The following is a 22,343-nucleotide window of genomic DNA, read 5'->3' on the forward strand; positions in this document are numbered from 1 at the left end:
TTGTCAGCATCCAGATGGACATGTGGAGCAGATTATTCCAATACCCAAATAAATCAAGGTCTTTTGCCTTTGTTTCCATTGTTCTTCCACCAGATCCTCTTCACTCTGTGTTAAGAACAACTGGGAAACACCACCACCGCCTGTGAGCATGTGTTCTCATCACCATCTGCCAGTTTTAGTTCTTTTGTGCATAGACCTGAGTGTGCATGCAGGGCTTGAAGAAGCACATCATTGTGTTACACCTGCAAACTGTTCCCAGTAAATGTACTGACTTGCTACTTCTTCCAAACCTGACTTCTGGAAGTCACTTTGTTATTCCCTGCCTTGGTTTCCTAGTTTCTCAGAGTAGAGACAGTACCCCTGCACAGGCATCTGTCACAACTGCTTCAGAAAGGTTAGTGCTATGAAATCCTTGATACAAACAACATCTGGAACTTGGAGCTACACTAATAAGAGTTTCCTTCTAATATAACAGCTCAATTACAATAACCATATGATTGCAAAAAAACCTGATCCACAGAAACACCATCCAGTGCAGCAAGGCCTACTGGATCAAGGGGTGTCCTTGCATGTGGAAAACTGGAAATCCAGGCCTGGCTGCGGTTTCAGTTTCCTCTAGAACATAGGTATGTCTCTTCCAGGTTCTTACCTTTGGGAAATAAACACTTGTAAAAGAGGAATGATGAAACCGACCTCTTTGTAAAATGCTTTGAATTACATTCTAAACCTGTATTTTATAATAAAGGTCCAATAATAGTATACCTGGGAAGTGTATCTAGGCACGTTCTCCTGACAGGTGTACAGCACTGTTCATGTATGTATGTATACTAAAGGTATAATGTAGGTACAGTGTTCAGGTATGCACGGTAGTGAATGAGAAACACATAAGTTGCAACACAACCACCCACTCAGCACATTATTATGCATTAAGAGCCAGTGTAGTTGCTGATACCCTGCAGACAGCAGTTACTGTGGATGCAGGACTGGCAGGGAGAATAAGCCCGAGCAGTACTGCTATGCAACTGGTGGGAAACACGGTATTTCAAACTGGGCTAAGCCCAAACAATCAACACCAAGTTTTAAAATCAATTCAAAATATGGAACAACCAAATGCCTTGTTGAGGCTTTGAGCCAGAACTGAGAGGAGACCCACTCACTCTCCCATATCATGTCTTTCTCAGATGTGACCGTTTCAGACTGACCACACTGACTCTTTGCTAATACCAAAAGCCTAAGCAAGGTCCCAACCGTTACAGTCCTCCAAGACAAACTAGTTTCTGGCCACTTCCTCACCTTCCTGCCTTAGTTTTTCAAGGTAATAGCAGTATGTTGTTCATAATGGACTAATAATTCTAAAGACAGGAATGGAAAGCAGTGGCCAGAAGTTTTTTTTTTAGCTCCAGTGAACTTTTAGCATCAAGGACAGGGACTTCTTGAAAAAAACACGAAAATTCTGAGAACAAATCTGACAATGTCCCAGCTACGAAGACAAGAACCACCTAGTCCCCTGTTTTGCAATACTACAAGGGTCCTCCACTTCTTGTATTACCTTATTCACCTTACAGTGTGGGGACCAGCATTTCCCCTGAACCATCTTTCTCTGACAGAGGGCATTTCTTCAGCTTTTACTCCTTAGTCTGTAGTTTCACAGCCTTCTTAAAGAAAGTCTCGAATAAACTAATCCATTTCTACCATTCTTGCATCATCATAACGTATCAGCCAGGATCCCAAAACCCTATTTTCAATTTCGGAGAATTAGTAATTGGATCAGAAGAGGTTTCTTAATATTACAGTATCTGATAATAAAAAGCTGTAAAACATCACCTAACTGGTTTGAAGAAATATCTAGTAATGAGACACCTCTCCTGTATAATAGGCTGGTGTACAAAAATCACCAACTGTGGAAAACCTGTGTTAATTAACTGTGTTAATGCAGTTATAAAAAAGAGTAACTATGCAGTTTCAAAAGCAATATGTAGTTACTTTATTGCTGCTTTGTAGAAAGTAAAGTTTTATTTTGGTTTTATGTTGAACTTTTTTTTTCTCCAAACACAAATTGCAGCATAAACATCCTGAAAACTCAGCACGCACTCACTATGGTGTTAGAGGGCAATACCGTATGAATTTTTCGCACAGCAGAATACAACATATGTTGGCTAGAATCATGCCTGCTTAACTATGAAACTCGAATAAAACTGATAGCTTGATTTGAAGATCTTCATGTTCTGACTTCCTTTTTTTTTTTTTTTTAAAAACAATTCTTTTAGAAAGCTTGAGCCAGGTAGTTTCGCAGTTTTCGCAGTTTAACAGTCTGGGTTTCCCAAAATGTATCGATGTCCAGTGGTAATTTTGTATGCCCTGTGCTTCTTTGAAAGACACATCCATAAGTTTCCTGATTCTGTTTTCACCATACCCCATTGCTCCTACCCCCTCTCAGCCCTTCCCCAACCCACAGCAGTATTTCTTTATAGTTAGATGTTAATAAAAAGGTGTGACTCTCTAGAAGCAAGTCATTACCCAAGCATGTTGAAGGAGGTTATCAGGAAGGAGGTATTACTGCACAGTGACCTGTGACGGTTAGTACTCCAAGGAGAGCAATCATGAGGAGCAAATACATGAGGAGGTGACTGTGGCAGAGCAGAGTCCTGTCACTGTGCAGCCAATACCTGCTTTTGCATGCTTTTGTTCCTCAACTCCCTTTTTTCCCCAGAGGGTCAGGACAAAGCTACCTGCTGGCCTATAAGGGGTGTCTCCCAGCAGACAGCAGCAAGTTAGGAAAAGGCTAATTCTCTGTGGGCAGCAAAAGGTAAGATGCATGGCCCAAAAGACTAGCAGCACTTGCTGACAACATCCACAATACAAAAGCAGCAGGTAACACCTGTGTGCCAGGTAAGAGAGGCTAAGCAAAGAGTACTCTGCAACCAGACCACAAAGCATCCTGATGCTTTGTCGTAAAAGGAAGTTCTGCCCTCGAAGGGCTGGGGTCCCAGTTGTGAAAGGACCAGACTGGCTTAGGAGGAAGCCCACATGAGTTGGTAGTATCAAAGGATGGTTATTCTGGGCCTGAGAGACTGTCATAGGTCAGGCTAAGCATAGATCATAGTGGTGAACTTTTCCCCTTGGTCCTGCACTCTGGCGTTGAGAACACACACAGAAAGAGCTGGGGAATAGAACTTACTGCTCTCATGGGACAACTGAGCTATCAGACAGAGAACACTGAGGAATCAGCTCTTGATCTCACCACTGTCACTTATTTGTGAATTTAGGGCTTTCAAACAACAAATCTAGGCAAAACACATCAGCAAATTCAGACAAAACTGCCTAATAAAGATAATATGAAAAATGCATTTTTTTCAATTGATTCATAATTCATAAAAAGATTCCACACAGTAAAACTCAGACCTTGGTTTCTCCTGTTTTCTCTTTTGTTTTGCCTAGATCACAAGCCCTCCAGAACAAATGTTGCCTCTTCCCAGCCTTCTCTGTGGTATTATATGCATTCACCACATTTAATGTGGGGAACTCCTAATTCTATCAGAAGCCCCCAGCCACCTTACTAGTTGAAGTATCTTTACCAAAGCCACAGAAATTAAAAGGAAACAAAATCACACCCATTCGCGTTGTACAGGTTTGAACACACTGAAATTACAGATCAGAAAGATTGGAAGGTGTTAAAACTCCTGTGGCAGAACAGACTCAGAGATTGCCTCTTACAATTTCTGTGTACATTTCATATTTAACAGGAAAAGTATGGATAGGAAGCATTGCATAAGCATAGGATTTCTTTCAAGCGTATAGGAAAGGGACAATCCTGCAACACTTAACAGGGTAGCCCCAAGCTCAGGTGGTGTTTGGAAACAGCTCACCCAGGGCATGCCTCCACTGTGTACAGAGATTGTATAAGCTCATTTTTACCTGTACTCTGAGATACTCCAAGAACCTGGTAACTGCATTAGCACAGTACTGAGCTTGAATTAATTACCATAATTCTGATTTTTAATTCAGGTTTGAGTTGGCAATACAGGAAACCTGAATTTTGTGTCCCTCATAGCAGGTTAGCACTGACACAATGGTATTATGCAAAATACTGAAGTGGTATGATATCACTCTGCTGGCTCACAGTTTATATTGCTGAGACCCAACAGGGTAGGAGACACAAACCACTCAGATTGGAACCACAGATTCAGGCTCATAGCTGACTAACAGAGACATAATTCATTCAGCTTAAAGCACAAATAGTGTGTACTCATTTTAGTATGAATGCAGGACAGATATTCCCCAAAGTAGCAAATTGCCTATCCTGCTTGCATTGGAAAACTTTCCTCCTCCTGGAGGAGTGTAGTGTAGTGTAACCATCTACACAGAGTCTAATGAAAATAAGAAGGGAAGGCTACTGACATGAGAAAGGATTGCAAAGTCTAATCTGCCACAAAGGATTAATGCTGTCCTGAAAAAACTTGCTGGATTGAGCTTTCAGAACCTATATCTAGGACAGTGTTGAAAAATGCATGTGCCACCATCACTGAGAAATGGGCAACTTCTTTCCATTCCTCTTCCATTTGCTGGGTAAACAGGCCAATCACACAGTCAGCAGCCATGGCAATTTCTGAATCAATATTTATCAAGCCCTTCTCCAACTGCTATTTCATGCCTCATTGGTCAGAGAGCATCCCCTCCAAGCAAGTCAGAAAATCCTGACCTTGCAAATGACAGAGGAGCTGCCTGAGGATTGCAAAGTAGAGCAGCTCCTCTAGCTTAAAAAAAAAAAAATCACAATTCACATGACTGTCCTCTGGAATTATGTATTATTCTTCTGCCCTTTCCCTTTCTCCCATCTCTTCTTTCAGCAGCAGCCCTTGAAGCAAAAGCTTCATTTAAGAGCTCTAAACAAACAGCTGGTTCATTAGCAAAAATCAAGCCACATGCAAATGACATTAAAAGCCATGATACCCTCAAGGGAATCTGTTTTGTGTTGGATTTTTTTGTCTGTACTTTTAATGCTATGAAAGATTGATTTCTTCCTGCCCCTTCCCTAGGCATAGTAAGTGAGTTTGCAATTATTCCATCAAACAAAAACAACTAGGGGAATAGACTGATAGAAAGGTATTTGGGGGCACAAAGGTACAATCCCCCATCCTAGCATGTCACAGAGGAGACTACAGAGAGCAGAGAAACCTGGGAGAGGCTAAGTGCTGTAAGATCACCTCTGGAAAACAGATTGTCAAAAATCAACCAACAGCTCAGGGACATTTGAAAGGAAAGAGAGCCTTGCCCTTCCTAGTTAGAGAAAACAACTCGTTACAGAAACAATTGTGTCTATGATTCTTCGAAGAAATGGTGATACTTACCAGCACATCCTCTGAAGTGTATGGACTACCTCCAGGAACCATGAAGGCAATTCAGTGTGAACTGCGCAGTTCAGTCTAGAGAGGATTCACAGTGCCACACAATCTGTTACTGCAGCATGTCCCTTTGCTGCAGCTTGACATGCCTGAGGTTTTCTGGGAAAATATGTTTGTACCTGAACACCCCATCAAAATATACATTGAAGGCTGAAGATGAGGTATGGTTCCAGTGAGAAAGAGAATGAAAACAAACACAATCAAAGTGCAAACGGGAAGGATCTGAGACCACTCTTTAATTTTTTTTTCTCAAGCAGAAGAGAAGAATTCCTCCAAGCACATTCCACACAAGGAAACTGCATCGTAAAGTTTCCTCTGAGTCCCAAGCTAAGAAGAGAATTTCTGGACCTTTGGCTACTGTTGTGTAGATGCTCCAGGTTTTCTATATACAAGTCTGTTATTCAAAATAAATAATAAAGATGATTTCTGTGCACATTTTCTTCCCACCGATCCCCACTATTCTTCTGGGAACACTTCTTCCCAAACAGTTTATCTCTTTACTATTTCTCCTCCTCTTTGCCTGGCAAGTTAGTATAAAACTGGTCTTTTGATTTTATTTTCATTATTTTTGTAGGATCTACTCAAAAGACCACATTACTACATTTGAAATATTACACTGCACTCTGCATTTGAAACTCTCTCTACTCATTCAGAAAGCAGAGGAGTTTTGTTGTGGAATGTCCCTTGGATGACAGCTCCAAATTGCATAAAACAAGACAGCTTGTTGGTGCCTCAATCTCTGGGAAGAGACTTCTGTTTGTTCATACTTAAGCCCAATGACTTCAATTGGCACTTTGTTCCTAAGGAGCCTAAGCTGACCACTCTCAGCCTCTTTTTGTACAGGTTTATTTCTCTAGTTAAGCCATGTTTCATGTGATCTCCCCTGTTTAAATTCTGCTGTATTGACTTCTGTCCAGATTTCAACATTTTAGTTGCCTTTCTATTTATCTGGTATTCAACAACACTTTCCACATTAGCAGCATCAGTGGTCTAATGGGCTATTTGTTACTTCGCAGGTCATTAGTTAAGGCCTTGAACAGAACAGCCCTTCAGCAACACACATGCCTGCCCAGGACACTGCTCCTCAGTCTCTTTGCTACAGTTTACCATTTCCTTACATATACAGCCCTCCTGCTGATTCACAGCTCATGGGACACCACCTACATGTATACCAACGCAAATACATTTTTCTTTGTTTTCCTGCTACAAAACGCTTCAACAGAATCTCAAGTGCTTGGCGTTCTCTCTTTCTGCTAGCCAAGCAATTACCACCATGTTTGCTTTGAGATATGTGTATATATATACGCCACAAATATAACAGTTAGTGCAATGGAAAAAATAATAATACAAAAACCTCTACTCCATAAACAGTGGGATGAAGGAATTTCAGTTTGTTATGCATTATCTCCTGCTAGATTCTCATCCACATGTCCTAAACCTGATCTGCTAGTTTCAGGCTCCTGCACCTTTCCCTGTTTTATGGAGGCGCACACCAGAAGGGCAGGATGCTCTGTGGCCAGTCTGGACTCCCAGAGGTACTGAATGGCCTGCCAGTAGGCACGTGTAAGTGACCGGCTGGCTCCTACCAGACTGAGCAGATGTGGGCAAAAATAGCTGAGCTGTTCCCTCAGCAGACACCAACTGATATCCACCTTCCCTCTACTCACTCCTCAGGTCCATGGAACACACAGGGACTCAATACATTTGCTTGCTCTTCAGTTACATTGTTTCAAATTGACTGGACAGCAGGACTTCCCAGACCTCATTCCTGAAGGAAACTAACAACATATTTGTGTTGGAATGCACTTGTGTGCACCTGCAGCAACAGTCATTTGGGAGTCAGTCATGGTGGCAGATGCACCTCGTCAGGATCCTAAAGGCTTAGCAAGAGCAATCTCTGCCGTCAAGCCTTCTGCAAGGTCAGGGACATAAGTTTGAAATCGTATTGGATAAACAATATATTTTAAAAGGTGAATTTTTGTTGAGGGGAGGTGGTATCAAAAGATCTTATTTGGGCATCCCAGCATAAGAGTCACCAGTAAGTCCAAAAGCTGTGAAAACTGAACCTTCCACAAAAGCAATGAGAGGGACTTGATTACAGGGAGGAAGAGAAAGTCTTGCACAGGGATTACTCTCCCTCTGTCAATTGCTTCAGTGAGACCTCACACAACTATCTTAGCTGTCTGTGCTGCATTTTCCCATCTGTCAAACAGGAGAAAGAAACAGGCCATTTAAAGCAGACATGAAGTTACTTAGTGCATTAGTGTTTATAAACTGCTCTGAGATATACGGGGGGGGGGGGGGAACAAAACATGTGGGAGGGTGGCTGAGTCAAGGATCAAATTTTGAGGCACCAACTTTAAGGTTGTTCCTCAGGGTTCGGTTCTAGGGCCAGTTCTGTTCAACAATCTGGATGAAAGAGTTGAATGCACTATTAGCAAGTTTGCTGATAAGAGGCCTTGCAGAGAGATCTACAGAGATTGGAGCAGTGGGCTACAATTGATGGGATGAAATCTAACAAACTGAAATGCCTACTTCTGCACCTAGAGCAGAGTAATGCTGGGCACAAGTATAAACTGGGAGAGGAGTGTCTGGAGAGCAGCCCTGCAAACAGGGATTTGGAGGTGCTGGTCAGTAGCAGGCTCAGTATGGAGCAGCAGTGTATGCCCTGGTGTTCCAGAAGGCAAACCCCATCCTGTGCTGCATCAAACACAACATCACCAGCTGCTCAAAAGCGATGATTACCCTGCTGTAAGCAGCATCGATGCAGCCTTGCTTTGAATATTGTGGACAGTTCTAGGTCTCAAAATTTAAGGGAGTGAAGGTCCTTGAATATGTCCAGGGCAGGGCAACAAAGCTGGTGAAGAGGCTGGAAGGAATGTCCTGTGAGGAGCGGCTGAGCACTTTGGGCTTGTCTAGTTTGGAGACGAGGAGGCTGAGGGGTGACCTCATTGCACTCTACGGTTTCCCAAGGAGGTGAAGTGGAGAGGGAGGTACCGAGCTCTTCTCCCTGGAATCCAGAGACAGAACACAGGGGAATGGTTCAAAACTGCACTAGGGGAGGTTTAAACTGGACAATAGGAAACATTTATTTACTGAGAGTTTGGTTAAACACTGGAACAGGCTTCCTAAAGAAGTGGTCGATGCCCCAAGCCTGACAGTCTTTAAAAGGCCTTTGGACAGTGCCCTTAATAACAAGCTTTAGTTTGGTCAGTCCTTAATTGGTCAGGCTGTTGGACTAGTCTATTCTGTTCTAAACAGCAGAATGCACAGGCCACAAAAGCATGAAGTAAACCTTTCAAATTTGATGTGCCAGCTCAGAGCTCTGGGACAAGAAGTTTCCTCCAGAAAAGTAGGCTGGCTGGCTGAACTTCCCCAGATGATTCAGAAACTCTGACTCATGTCCAATACTACCAGTTATATTTTAATTTTTTTTGTACTTGTCTTCCTTCTCCACCCACCTCTTCCTAAAGGACTGATTTGCTTCTACGTTTCACTACAAACTCATGTATCCCTTTTCACTGCTGGTGCTAACCATGCCCCTCAAACAAGGCTGTTGAATTTGACCTTCAGAATCCATGAGTCAAACAATATGGTGTGACGAACTCACAGTCTGCAATTCATGGCCAGGTAGTGATGAGGTTACCCAGACTTCCAGCCAGCCATGTTACTGCAGCATCCTAAATAGCTTCCAAATCAAATCAAGGGTAGTAATATATTGGTGACTCGAGAGATAGAAAAGACTTGTCTCTGAACAAATTTATTTCTCTCTGAAATTAAGACCTTCTGATTTCAATTTCATCTCCTCTGCTGCTGCTGAAATGAAGCTGTTAAAAGCACAATGACGTGCAGCAATATCCTTTTTGGGCTAAACAAAACTTCATAGTAAACAGACGGAAGGACTTGGCATAGCTCATTCCTCGGGCACCCTGGAATAGGAGAGCATTTTCCTTTGTCCATTTTCTCCCATCTCAGATAACATCTGGCTCAGTCAGGGAGATGTTACTGCACAGACACATTTCCTTGCTGCAGGCCAAACAGGCCCTTGGCAGGAACTACAGGAATACACACTTTTGTGCTATAAAAAACCACTACAGTGAGTGTTTTGTGGGCAATGTGGAAATCGTATGGGCACATATGTACATGTGTACAAGAGGGTGGAAATCAGATGGCTACATCACATAAACAATGAAGTTATGAGCTGGGTCCTGACTCTATATCTCTGCTATAAACAAAAACACTTGCTAAGTTATATATAAGATGCTAAGAACAGTTGGAAGGAAGAGCTCCTTTAATTTTCTCACATGTGCCTTTTCAGAATACAGCAACTGTACCAGAAAGATTTTGTTTATATGATTCCTAGAGGTTTTTTAACCTGGGTACACAAGAACACACACAACAGTTATCTGTGAAATGCTTAAAGCACTACTGGAATGGCATACACACTCCTGCTACATTCATGCAGTTTGCTATGCCTGTAGTTTTAAAGTAAGGGGCAATGAGGGGTCTTACAGAGAGGTGGTCATGTAGCCAGAAAGATGAACTCACCCAGAAAAAGTACTGAGAACTAGATACTCTCCTGAACAACCCAAGAATTAATTAATTTTCACACATAGATCAGTAAGCAGCTCTGTGCACAGTAGCAAATGACAGACATACAAACTGAAAACTATTCTTTGAAGTCTCATTTTGGCTTGTCATAAAAAGGGAAAACCAAATCAAAAAGATACATCATAATAAAAACTTGTTAGAAACCTCCTCAGGCAAGGAATATAGCAAGGACTAAAAGCTTTGATGGCATTTAGACTCCTGGCTACACAAATCTCTTCTAAAATAAAGCAGTCTCTAGAATAGATAGTCAGATCAGACAATGACAGATCACTAGTTATAAGTTCATGGTCTTTCAGATAAGACATAAAACCAGGTCCTGACCTTATGTGATCATTAAAGATCTCATAACGCTTTTTGCAAAAAGAGGGTTCTTAATCCCACTGGTCTGGAAACAATCTAATTTAGGTAACTACCTAAATCAATCTTACAGATTCATCTAAATACAGCACTCTGTTCTCCAGGCTAAAATAGTCTGTGGCATTTCTGCGTGCAGTAATACATGAGTAAAAGAGTCCTCCTTACCTTGGCAGTAGGTGAAGTGATCTTTGTATATGCACTCATTGCCGCACCCACATGGGGGTTATGAAACTCAACATTTGTTAAGGAATTTGGAGATGCATAGTACAATGGATAAGAAACTTATTACGGTGCTCAGTGCAGTTAAGTTTCTGTGAAACCCTTTCCACCCTAGAGTAGCTAGAAACTAGAGCTTATCAAATTTTGAGAGCTAACAAATAAATGACAAATGCAAAAGAGCAGAATGCTTATGCCTGTGCCACTGAATAAGCCTATGGGACAATAGTCAAAGAATGGCAGGGGCAAGACTGAGACAGTTGGATATTGACTGAATTATGGCCACTGAACACATTGATGGTCAGCAGGTGAAACTGTAAGTGATCCAAACCACTAAATTTTCAAAACATAAGCATAGGGCTCTTTGATAGGCCTTAAAGGAAAACACAAAGGTTCTTCCTAAGCACAACTTCCAGCTTCCATTCAGGAGGACTCACAAGCACGGCTCGTTTTCAAAACTTCTTTACAAATATTATCACCAGATGTCCCAAAACTCTTTGGGGTTCATTCAATACGGAAATCCACAAGCGTGGATGAGAGAGCAGACAAAACCAAGCAACAGAAGCATTAACTGTGCTATTCAGTAAGGAGTTAGTCTCCCAACATAGTCAATAATTACCTCTTAGAGGAATAAAGCAGCAATAAAATCCTGAAGGCACACACAGCTGGAGCTACAGAAGACTTGAAATATGGATGTAGTGGATTTTTACTGTAGTAAAAATGTAAGAGGACAATTACATCTGTCACCAGAAATATTAAGCTTTGAGAGACTTTGAGAGTGAGGTCTTAACATGACCATGCCTGCATGCACATAAAAGAACACCTGGGTCAGGGTGGGCCTCTGGATAGTGACAGTAAAGGTTTATTTTGACTTGAGATCTCTATTCGTGACTATCTGTCAAGGGAAGTATGTTATTCTTTTGCAGCTAGATAAAAAGGAAAGCCTGTTATCAAAGCAGCATTCAGTAATGGTTACTTACAGCACTTACCTCTTGAAATCCTTTGGCATTACTAAACAGAGGGCATGATTCCATCCCCATTAAGATCCAAGAATAGATTCCCTGGGAAAACAATCAAGGCTAATACGCAGATGGATTATAGAGATGCTTTCACCTGCATCTTGACAAAGCAGAACATCCAAGTTTTCTTTACTAGCAAAGCCTAGTAGGTTACCATTTTCCTGATCTTCACTGTCTATTTACCTCAACAGTCTGACTATATAACTGAAAGTCAATCGCAACTTATGAGAAAGATTCCAAGAACAAGTTGTTTCTCATGATGACACTTGCTTCTTTGATGAGCCTGCAGAATAAGAGCATACAACAGCTTTTTAAATGCATGCAAGTTCCTGGTAAAACATTGTGTACTGGAGTCAAGAGGACACAACTCCAGTAGGACTCTCATGCTCACTCCTTCCTGTTCCTCTCACACTGGGGAAAAGCTCCAAGCCAAAAAGGCACCAGTAAAGATTAGCTTATAGTATGCAGTAAGAAGACTTTGGGAATATCCTCCAGTTAATGATTTAGTACAGTTGTTGGAAGGGTATGTGGTTAACAAAAAAGAAGCCTGAACTAAACCACAAAATACATTTATCACACTCTAAGAATGTTTTTCCTATAACAATTAATTCTCCATAGTCTGTTGAGGATGAACAAGAAAATTGGTATTCCATTTTGGATACAGTTTTAACATCACATTTAAGTTCACTGTAGCATGAAAAGTGGAAATTTCAGAAAATTGGGAAAATCTTTCACATTAGAAGACCTGTTAGTACAGTAATTGGGGTCTCCCCCATAATGAGAAATTACCTTAATCTCAGGCTATATATCTTTCTGGAGTGCATCATACTTTCTCTTTAGTTTAGACCAGAAGCCGTATTCTGGAAATTCATAGAACGGCTTAAATTGGAAGGGACCTGAAAGACCATCTAGTCCAAGGCCCACTGCCATAGGCAGGGACACCTTCCACTAGACCTTATTGCTCAAATCCCCATCCAGCCTGAGACGAGGATGTCACGTGGGACAGTGTCAAATGCTTTGCACAAGTCCAAGTGGATGATGCCAGTTGCTCTTCCCTTATCTACCAATGCCATTACCACATAGAAGGCCTCCAAATTTGCCAGGCACCATTTGCTTTTAGTGAAGCCATGTGAGCTGTCACTAATCACCCTCTTAAACTCCATGTGCCTTAACACTGTTTCCAGGAGGATCTGTTCCTGTCAAGGGTTTAGTCTGACTATAAAATTGCATTTTATGTTTAAGCAAAGGCCAAGAATTCCATGCTAGCTGTAGGCTTATTGCTTCTTTCTTCAATCTGCAGCTAGGTATAGGAATCACCAAAACAAATAACTACAGAAAGCAGTAGATTGCTGGTTCAAAGGAAAAGTTAAGTTGCAAAATTGAGAATAGTTTCCTAATCTCAAAAGTATCTTGGTAGCAGAAAAGACTCATATAAGAAGACAATTTATTGTCCCTAAAATGGTATTAGTGATTATATAATAAGACTAGAGAAGCTCTGCAAAACGTACATGGGCACCTGCTAACTTTTCCCACAGTGCAATGCTTGGCCTTCATGGCACCAGTGCATGCTGAGAATGAAAAGCTTTGACTCGCATTGCACCAGAGTAGTTACTTACAGATAACTTAAGTTCTACATCCTAATTTTAACCTGCAAATTGTGCTGTTACAAAAAACATAAGCCCATACCCCTCCCTTAAAAAAAAAAAAGCTTCAGAAGCTATAAAATATAAAACCTGCTTATAAGAGCTCATTGCGAAGAAGCATGGTCAGCAAGCCCATACTCTCCTTCATAAATATTTTAAGTGTTCACAAAACAGTACCAAAGAGAGAAAGACACCAAAAAGTTATTTTATATCCCTTTTCCTCCCACTTCTTTTAATAGTGGACAGATAGGAGGAGAGCAATGGCAGCTTCTGCCCAAATAATTTCATCAATCCAAACCTGATCAATCTTACAGCAGACAGTACCAAGAGGAACAAAAATGAGCCACCATCTGTGGTGTCTTCTGGGTGGCAGCACAACTAACATTTTCTGAGTGAGCTGACACTCATGTCAGAGACAAGAGATGCAGGATGGTTTAGAGAAATTTTTGTATAATTCTAAATTTGTTTTTTATAATCTATGTTGAAAGATACATTGATGCCAGAAGTAGCAAGCTGCTTTATTTTTAAAGATGCTAACAACATACCTTCACAGTGGCTGTAATTGTATCATCATGCTATGTCACCCCCCTCTGAAATTACAATTCATTGCCAGCAGTGCAATACCTGAAGTTAATTCAGAGCTCTTTGCACTTCCTGTTACTCTCAAGACAACAGAGAGCCACCCCAAACATGCATTGTGCTGGAAGCTGCTAACGAAAGTCCATGTGCACTGAGGAAGCCTAGAATACTGTTGTGGAGATGTGCTCCTTCATTTTGTGAGCAAAAATTTGCCGTGGTGGAAGCAGTAACAGTAAAAAGTCACTTAATACAGTTACTGTCCTTTCAGGAAGACGGATCCAACAGATTAATTGCTATAGTGTCATCAAATATCTGACAGATCAGACCCAAATGGTGTGGTGTGCTTACACCACCTACATAGCATGGATCTTAAAAGTAAAGTTACAGCCTTCTTTGCTGTAAGGTTTCCAAATGGGCATGTTGTGCTTGTTATTTATGGACATCTGCCCAGACCTTCAGATGAACACCCCAAGAGACGTGAGCTTCCACCTCAAACTCAGCGGTGACATCTCAGTTCTCCAGTTTAACTGTTGAATTATGGATTGCTTCTGCAAACAACTCAAAGAGTGAGAAAAGCCAACAGAGAAGAACTAGAAGTTACTATAATGGTGGAAAGCCAAAAATAGAAAGGCAAACAAATGTGTACAGAAGGAGAGTCGAGGGACTGAGGGACATGGAAGAAAACAAATGAAGGGAGTACTAGGGGATAAGGACACTGTGGAGATAGAGGGGGAACCACAAATTTCGTCTCAATCTGAGAGACCCAGAAACAACGTCCAAAAGCTGAGCCACTCTCCAAGCTCACTGGCTCACTCAATCCTTCTCTTTGTCCCATCCCAAAGTTTCAGACTGGTTACTGTGGTTGGGGAGCAAGGTCCCAGCAGCCACCCAGCACTCTGGAGAAGCAGATAAAATGGATGAAACAAAGTATTTACCTCCGGTTGATGCTGCTCCTGCTGACCGCTCCCCAAGCTCCCTGAGGGCTGGTGCTGGGCCCAGGTGTTCCCCGTTACTTGCCCAGCCCGATAGTTGTTGCCCCTCAGGATGGGCTCCCAGCACCCAGATTATTCCACAAAACTTCCTTCCAGCTGTAGTCATCAACTAAGGCCTCAGATTTTAGTACACACTGTCACCTATGTGGCTCTGCTTTGACAACAGTAGTATTTCTCCATCACACAACCCCCTTTTTTGTTGTGGCCTGGACAAGCAGCTGCTTTGTAATGAGCATTGACTTCACTGGTCTGGTTTGTCATCCCTGTAGATTAGGGCAGAGGGACACAGAGGGTAGGTGCCACTAACCTTTCCCATATGCCTTAGACTTCATTATAATGTCCATACACAGTACTTTTTTGGAAACATCCATCGAACTGATTGGACTTACAAGCTGGTTGCTCAACAGACATCAAAGTACTGCAGAAAAGTTGCCCGGGGCAGAATAAAGGAAATTCCTCTGGTCTCTGGAGCCACGTGTGTCTGTCAGTACCTGCTAGTTACAGTCCACTAGCAAATAAAGAACTAGACCCAAAGATGGGCCAGGTGTTGCTCTGTCTTACAATGTCCTTTGTTTGTCATTAACCTGCTCACAACTATTGCTCAAGTCAGGGTTGACTGGAGGCTCAGAACACTGCCAGTGAAGCATCTGGTCCTCAGTCAGGTTGAATTGGAGCTCTTTGTGCTTTGGCTGGCCAGAAACTTACAGACAGCATTTTTGCAGCAGCTGCTTTGAGACTCAAGATTACCACAAAAAAGGGAGGGAGGGGAACAGCGGCCAGTTTACCCCTGACTGAAACCACTACTTATCATGCAAAACGCAGTTCTGAGAGCATGGCTTCAGCACAGATTCTCCATTCAAAGGGAGAGGGTAAGCCAGTTTTTAAAAACTAGAGGGAAAGGTCGGGAAATTACCATAAAGTTATTTAAACAAGGGATATCAGAGGGCCAGCTTTGTAAATGGAAAGCTTATATGAGCTTCTGTAAGCCAATGGGAATAAATTTGTTTTGCCCCCCCAAGTATGATAATTAGCTGGAGGCAGCACCACTTCATCAATGAGAGATTTCCAAGGAGAACTTTGCAGAACTAGGAAGGAGCACAAGCAACAATAAAAATGCCTTTTCTGCTCTACTTTCTGTCCGACACTGAAAGAAATGCACTTGTCTGACCCGTAGTATATTTATACACCCCCATCTTATGGCTTGTTCGTGACTTCATCAGCAAAAGGTGTTTAGGGTTTGCCTGATGTTAAGTGGCCAGACATAATGCATTAGTCTAGAAATAGCTTATTAAATTCTACTGTCAAACTGAAGGAGTCAATAAATACAGTGGAATGTAAGTGCTTTAATTACATAATGCTTCATGTGTACTGTTAAAAAGTTCCCATACAACATAGTTTCAGTTCTGTTTTGATTTCTTCCTTGCCTAACACATTACTTTCTTCTGCCAGGCCTTGTCCTACCTCAGTGTGTAGTACTGTCAGCCACTGAGTTGCCTACATCTTTTTTGGGAACTGCCCCTACTCAGCAAAGTGGGCCAAGTCATCACATAGGGATTCTAAACTCGGGGAATTCAAACCACTCATGCAGTTGAAGGATCACAAATCAACTCCATTTTTTCTAGGCAAGAAAGGACATCCTTCCAAGCTGATGGGAAGACTCACTCTCCCATTACAAAACGCAAAAAAAGATTCAGTAGAATGCAGAAAACTTCTGCCATTAAAGTTATGGGATGCAAAACCGTTGACAGCCCCACCATCTTACTTACCAACTCAACAGCAATACTAAAAGCATTACCTTCAACTCATCTCCAGTACAATCATTTTTAAAAACACGTTGCTGCCTTCCAGCACAGCCCCTGCTGAATTTGTACCATATAGATTCCACCGTTATCCACAAGGGACAATATCAGTAACCTGGATGAAATCAAGCATTTTTGAGCCACAAAGGACCAAAAGATGAGGCCTTTTTTGTTTCTAAGAATTAAAACATAGGCAGGGATATTTTTATTTGGTTGTTGTTGCTGGTTTTGTTGACTTCTGACGAGAGTTATGAGACAACATACGTTGTTCTGAGCTAGAACCACTTCAACCCCAGAAACCTATTTGTGGGTCTTATTTCAGCAGAATTATTTTCTTCTCAAGGAAACCTTAAGCTTTCAATAAAGATTTAAGAAGTCACATCAATTTTTTGGGGACAGTTTTAATTTTCTTCATCTCCTCACTTACCCTGATCAGGATTAAACTGGATTAACAGAACTGGCATGCTTTGGTCCTGTCTCAGACTACATTCAGCTGAAGTTTAAAGCTTACATTCACTCTACCAGGATTTTTCAAAAATGTTCCTGCTGGCAAAGCACTAAATAATTCTTAGCAACCTATCACATAAAATATTGAATTCTCCACACTTGCTCCAAAAGGATTTGCAAAAATAAAAAACACAGGAAATTCAAACCATGTTTAAGGGCTGGTTGTTTTTTGGTGTTTGTTTTTTTTTTTCAAAGTTCCAATAGAAGCTTGCATTTAAACTAGACAAAGCAATGCCCTCTAGTGTTCTGCAGAGAAATCTGGTAAAAGGCTGCCCAAAGCCTTAAAAAATTCAAGCTTAGGACTCCTGTACCACCTCAAGTGACATTCGACATTTTGAAAACTCACATGCAGCATCCTTAGAATTTTCTGCACATAACTGTGGCCTGCAGAACTATTTGAGATCCTCTCTTTTCCTTCCCTCCATTGCTGATACTTGTATCGTAATTTCAAATACCATCCATGGACAGTATTTTACTGTCTTCCCACCTGTGGTATGTCACAAATCACATGATACCAACTCTGCACCTTCCCCAAGTACACCCAGCATTTGGTACCCTGTATTACTGACCCATCACACAACATGTAATTTTTGGCTTGAGGAGCTTTCTTACAGAGCTGCAAAGCTTAGTGCATTTTCTCACAGCAGTAGCATTCCCAAGATATTGATAAATTGCAAATAGAACTCTCCAAATTCAAGAAAGACTTAAATAAAGAAAAGCAGTCTCACAGTTAAAAAAATACCTGCATAGTTCTCAAAATATTTATTTACACCCTGTACACAATACAAAACTCAACTTTGCATCGCACAAAGTACTGGAAGAGATTTTATAACTGGTGGTCTGAAAAGCAAAAGGCAAAGTCCTTGATGAAGGCTGGTCTTAAAGGGGCAGCTAGGAGTCCTTATATTTTACCATCCATTGCTCTTGAAAGACAACTGCTGGGCTCTCACCATCTAGATAAAAGCAGAAAAAAAGATTGAATGGAAATGCCAGTTTTGCCCTTTCTGAAATAAGGTGAAGGAAAATGAAACTTTATTTTTTGGCAACTTAAGGGGGACTGATACACTTAGAAAACTGCCAATACAAAGACAGCAACCCAGTCACAAATGCCGTAAGTTCTATGTGATTACGTAGCCACTTGAGAGGGTAGCAACACTTGACTTTTCAGGTGAAAGAACGATACTGTTATCATTGGGCACAATGATCTTAAAAGGTCTTCTCCAAACTAAATGATTCTTTGATTCTATAAAGTTGCTATCTGGACTTTGTTTCTTGTCTGAACAATTTCAATAACTACAAGCAGGCCTATTAACAGTGTTTCATGCTCCTCTTGGGACATTGACTGGAGCAAGGTTAATACAGGCATGGTTTCTTTGGAGGGAAGCTAACTTGGCCTGTTTGATAGGTAACAACAGGAGCTTAGGCCTTCAGACAAGGCATTACCCTGCACCTTCGAATTTATTTGTAAGAACAAAAAATCAGAAATTCTTTTACGAACAAACCTTGTTAAAGTTCTCCAAACAAAAGCCTGCCAGAGTGACTAGTTCTGCAAAAATTACTGGATACAAAGAAAACATCCAGGGGGATCAAACCTATAGTAAATTCTGGACTTGATGTGGCACTTGTGAGGAGCCTTTTAGCCTTGTGTCTAAGGCTGCAATATAGAATTTGGATGTGGAAGTGGGATCAAATTAAACATTGATAAAATTACATTTGAGCTAAGAAACTCCACTTCAACATTAAAATTGCATTCTCCTCAGAAGGCAACCAATAAATATTCTAGCTAAACAAGCAGATACTTTTTTTTCCTCTGAATTATTTTTGATCTTGTTATACATGGAACCAAATTAAGGGAAAAAAGAAAACAGTTTAGAGACTATCCAAAAGACAGTCAAGGGAAGATATTCATGTTTGTATCACTGCACTAAGTATTAATATTTCTTAGAGGTCTGATGCAATACATCTGTATGCACAGAACACTATCCTGGAGAAACTGCCTATATATATATTAAATGTAAGAAAAAAAAGAGCTCTCAGGATCAGCTTTTTCCCTGTCACATCATCATTCTATTTGCAGGGAATAGTGTGGGGAAAGGACCATTCAAAATTCAGGGTACAAAAAAAGCAAGGGAAATATCTAGGGAAGACAGACATCATCTTGAAAACCCAGCTTCCAGCCTGACTGAATGAAATAGCTTTTCCACTTCCTTCAGTTCATCCAACAGTCCAGTGCCTTTCAGACACATCCTCACCTTCTCTGGGAAGAAGAAGAACAACACGAAAGAAAATGAAGGAAAATGCTCCAACATTCAACACAGAAAGGCCACACACACAAATACTGTGCATTGTTCTGCAGAGCTGGGAGCATTTTACCAGTGCTTCATGTGGCAAAGATGCCAAGAATGTCCAGGTAAATACTAAAACCATCTGAGCTGCAAGTAGTTTAATCAGTGAAGTATAAACTGAGCTCTTCCATTCTTCACCTTGGCTCTCTTCTTGCACAAGTGTTTTGCTATGAGTCTAGCGCTGGTGCATTCTCTTTATTTTCTTTCTGTGTCACCATCTGCAGGTACTTCAGTCTCATGGGAGGGAGCTGCTCATAAAGGTCAAATCCCATAGGGTTCTCTGCATTCAGCAGTCTGTAGTACAGCAGGTGTTTTTTCAAATTCTGAAGAAAGAAACAGTAACCATTAAACATGTCTGAAAGGAATCTAATCTTTTCCACCATCTCCAACACAACATAGCAATCTGCAGATACTACAATTCCATCATGCTCAACATATTTAATTACATCTTCAATTGAAGAGGTATAAAAGGCAAGTTTCTTGCAATAAAATTAACTTTTGATCTGTATGAGAATTCCTCTTCTGAATACAACTCCACCATCTTCTCAACACAGCTTCTCATAAGGACTTTTTTGCCAGAAACCCAGGTGGGGTTTTGAGTGGGATCTAATAATTTACCCTCGACACTAACCACAGAGAGCCAAATGACCCCATTCTGTCACAAAAAGGATAGACTTTGGCAAGCTCCTTGAGAAAAGGAGAAACCTTGCATCAGTTCTGCTCTTTTCAGGGGAAGCATTAGCCTCAGAGTTAAGGCAGATCACTGCTGGCTGTCTGTTCATAGCTGTGCTAGAATCATTCCTCTAGCACCTCTAACTATCCAGATATAATGCTGCCTGGACAAGAGGGTTGAAATACAGTACAGATTCATCTAGGTTTCAATGGGCTCCATGTTTTGAGTTTAATTACTACAAGAACTGGTTAGCAGTATTTATAGACATTGCAGGCCAAAATCCTGCTGCTAATCTCTCATTCTCAAGTTAGCAAGGTAGTTAAACACAAATTTCAAAAGCCAAATATAAGTATGTAAGAGTAGCATGTATAGAAAATTTAATTCCCAGGGGTACAAACTGAATCTTATAGATCCTACCTCATCCACCAACAGCCATGTTTTCCGCAGCATGCTCTTCCGAGCAGCATCAGTCTCCTGGGAACAAAACACATACTTTCCTTAATACAGTACAATAATAATTTTGCCCATGAGCATACAGCACTCCAGGATGATTTGTTAATTATGACAATGAGCAGCTTGTTCTAGCAGAAAGTGCTTGAGATGGCTATCACTTGGATCCTGCCTCTCCTCCTTTCCCTGATCTGAATCTCAGCTGATTTCTCAACCTTCAGGTAGAACTGCAGATGAGAGGTGAAGTGTTGTTAGCACAACTAATCATTACTAGAGGTTCCAAGGCCACGGGAAAGCTTCTGCTTGGTTACTCAAGCAAAGTGAAAGTAAAAAGTACTTTACACCTTAAGATTGCTCAGGCAGAGGCCAAATATTTTACAGAGTCACTGAATATGCTGAGTTGGAAGGGACTTACAAGGACCATCAAGTCCAACTCTTAGCCCTGCACAAGACCATCCCCAAGAGCCACACCATGTGCCTGAGGGTGTCATCGAAACAATTCTTGAACTCTGTGAGGCTTGGTGCTATGAGCACTTCCCTTGATCGGCTGGCGATGCTTTGCCTGATGTCCCCAGGACACAGTTGGCCCTCCTGGCTGCCAGAGCACTGCTGACTCATATTCAACTGGCCAGTGACCATGAACTCCAGATCCCTTTCCACAGCACTGCTTTCCAGCATCTCATTCCCCAGTCTGTACATACATCCAAGGTTGCCCCATCCGGGATGCAGAATCCAGCACTTCCCCTTGTTGAACTTCATATGACTAGTGATTGCCCATCTCTCCAATTTGCCGAGGTCTCTCTGCAGGGCCTCTCTACCTTTGAGGGACTCAACAGCTCCTCCCAGTTTTGTGTCATCTGCAAACTTCCTTAATATCCCTTCTAGTCCTGTGTCCAAGTCACCTATGAAGATGCTGAAGAGCACAGGCCCCAAGATAGAGCTCTGTGGAACCCCACTGGTGACAGGTCACCAGTCTAATGTCACCCCATTCACTACTACCCTCTGTGCTCGACCCGTAAGCTGATTGCTCACCCACCACATGATGTGTTTATCCAGCTGTGTGCCAGACTCATTTACTGTGGGAGACAGCATCAAAAGATCTACTGAAATCCAAAAAGATTACATCAACTGGCTTTCCTTGATCAACTAGGTGGAGCTCTCTCTGCCTGCAGCTCCCTCATCCTTTCTGCTTTATTCTTCCCTCAATACCACAGCCCACATAGTTGCTGACTTCAAAAATTTATGTGGGACTGGCTACCATTAGTGCAAGTACTTCAGGGTAAAATGAACAAAAGCTGCTGCCTCATACGTGGTCTACTGAACAGCTGACCAGTCCTCTCAACACAGTTGCTTATAATTTTTGTTTTTAAGTCCCAAGGTCAGACCCCTGGGAGAGCAGATGCAAAACCCAAAGATTCCAGGCCCTGAAGTTCTGCTATCCATTACCTACCTGCGTCGCACTTTCTTGGGAGAAAATAAAGCTGTTCACATGAGCCACAGCCACCACGTAAAGAACAGGGCACCAGGTGTGACGCAGCGCACCAGTGACCAGTGTTCGGAAGTACAGTCGCAGGAGGTTCAGGTTATCCTCAGGAGGGGAAGTGTATCGCTTAAGCGGCACAGGGAACTGCAACAAACCCATACAGAGGCAACATTACAATTTTTGTCAGGGTCTAAGTAGTGAGGGGAAGTTCATGATTTCTAGGGTGTTTGCACACGCCTGCCTATATAACATGATGTACATGGTGGC

At 41.7% G+C, this 22,343-nt stretch overlaps 1 protein-coding gene across 8 annotated transcripts in view; it reads right to left on the minus strand.

Annotated features, from left to right (window-relative positions):
- Nucleotides 1-17,864: 17,864 nt before the first annotated feature.
- RPAP1 (RNA polymerase II associated protein 1) overlaps nt 17,865-22,343 on the minus strand; it is a 49,253-nt gene continuing 44,774 nt past the window's right edge. For 6 of the 8 annotated variants that reach the window (XM_032690495.1, XM_032690492.1, XM_032690497.1 and 3 more), the window contains 3 exons: nt 22,044-22,220; nt 20,561-20,617; nt 17,865-19,793 (listed from right to left, as the gene is read on the minus strand). In XM_032690495.1, the coding sequence (XP_032546386.1) occupies nt 19,638-19,793; nt 20,561-20,617; nt 22,044-22,220 (390 nt within the window). In that variant the 3' untranslated portion in view covers nt 17,865-19,637. The remainder of the gene's footprint in view (nt 19,794-20,560; nt 20,618-22,043; nt 22,221-22,343) is intronic. The other 2 variants (XR_004357543.1, XM_032690498.1) reach the window with 2 other exon arrangements.

Source organism: Chiroxiphia lanceolata, chromosome 6, assembly GCF_009829145.1.
Source record: "Chiroxiphia lanceolata isolate bChiLan1 chromosome 6, bChiLan1.pri, whole genome shotgun sequence".
NCBI classification, from domain to species: Eukaryota; Metazoa; Chordata; class Aves; order Passeriformes; family Pipridae; genus Chiroxiphia; species Chiroxiphia lanceolata.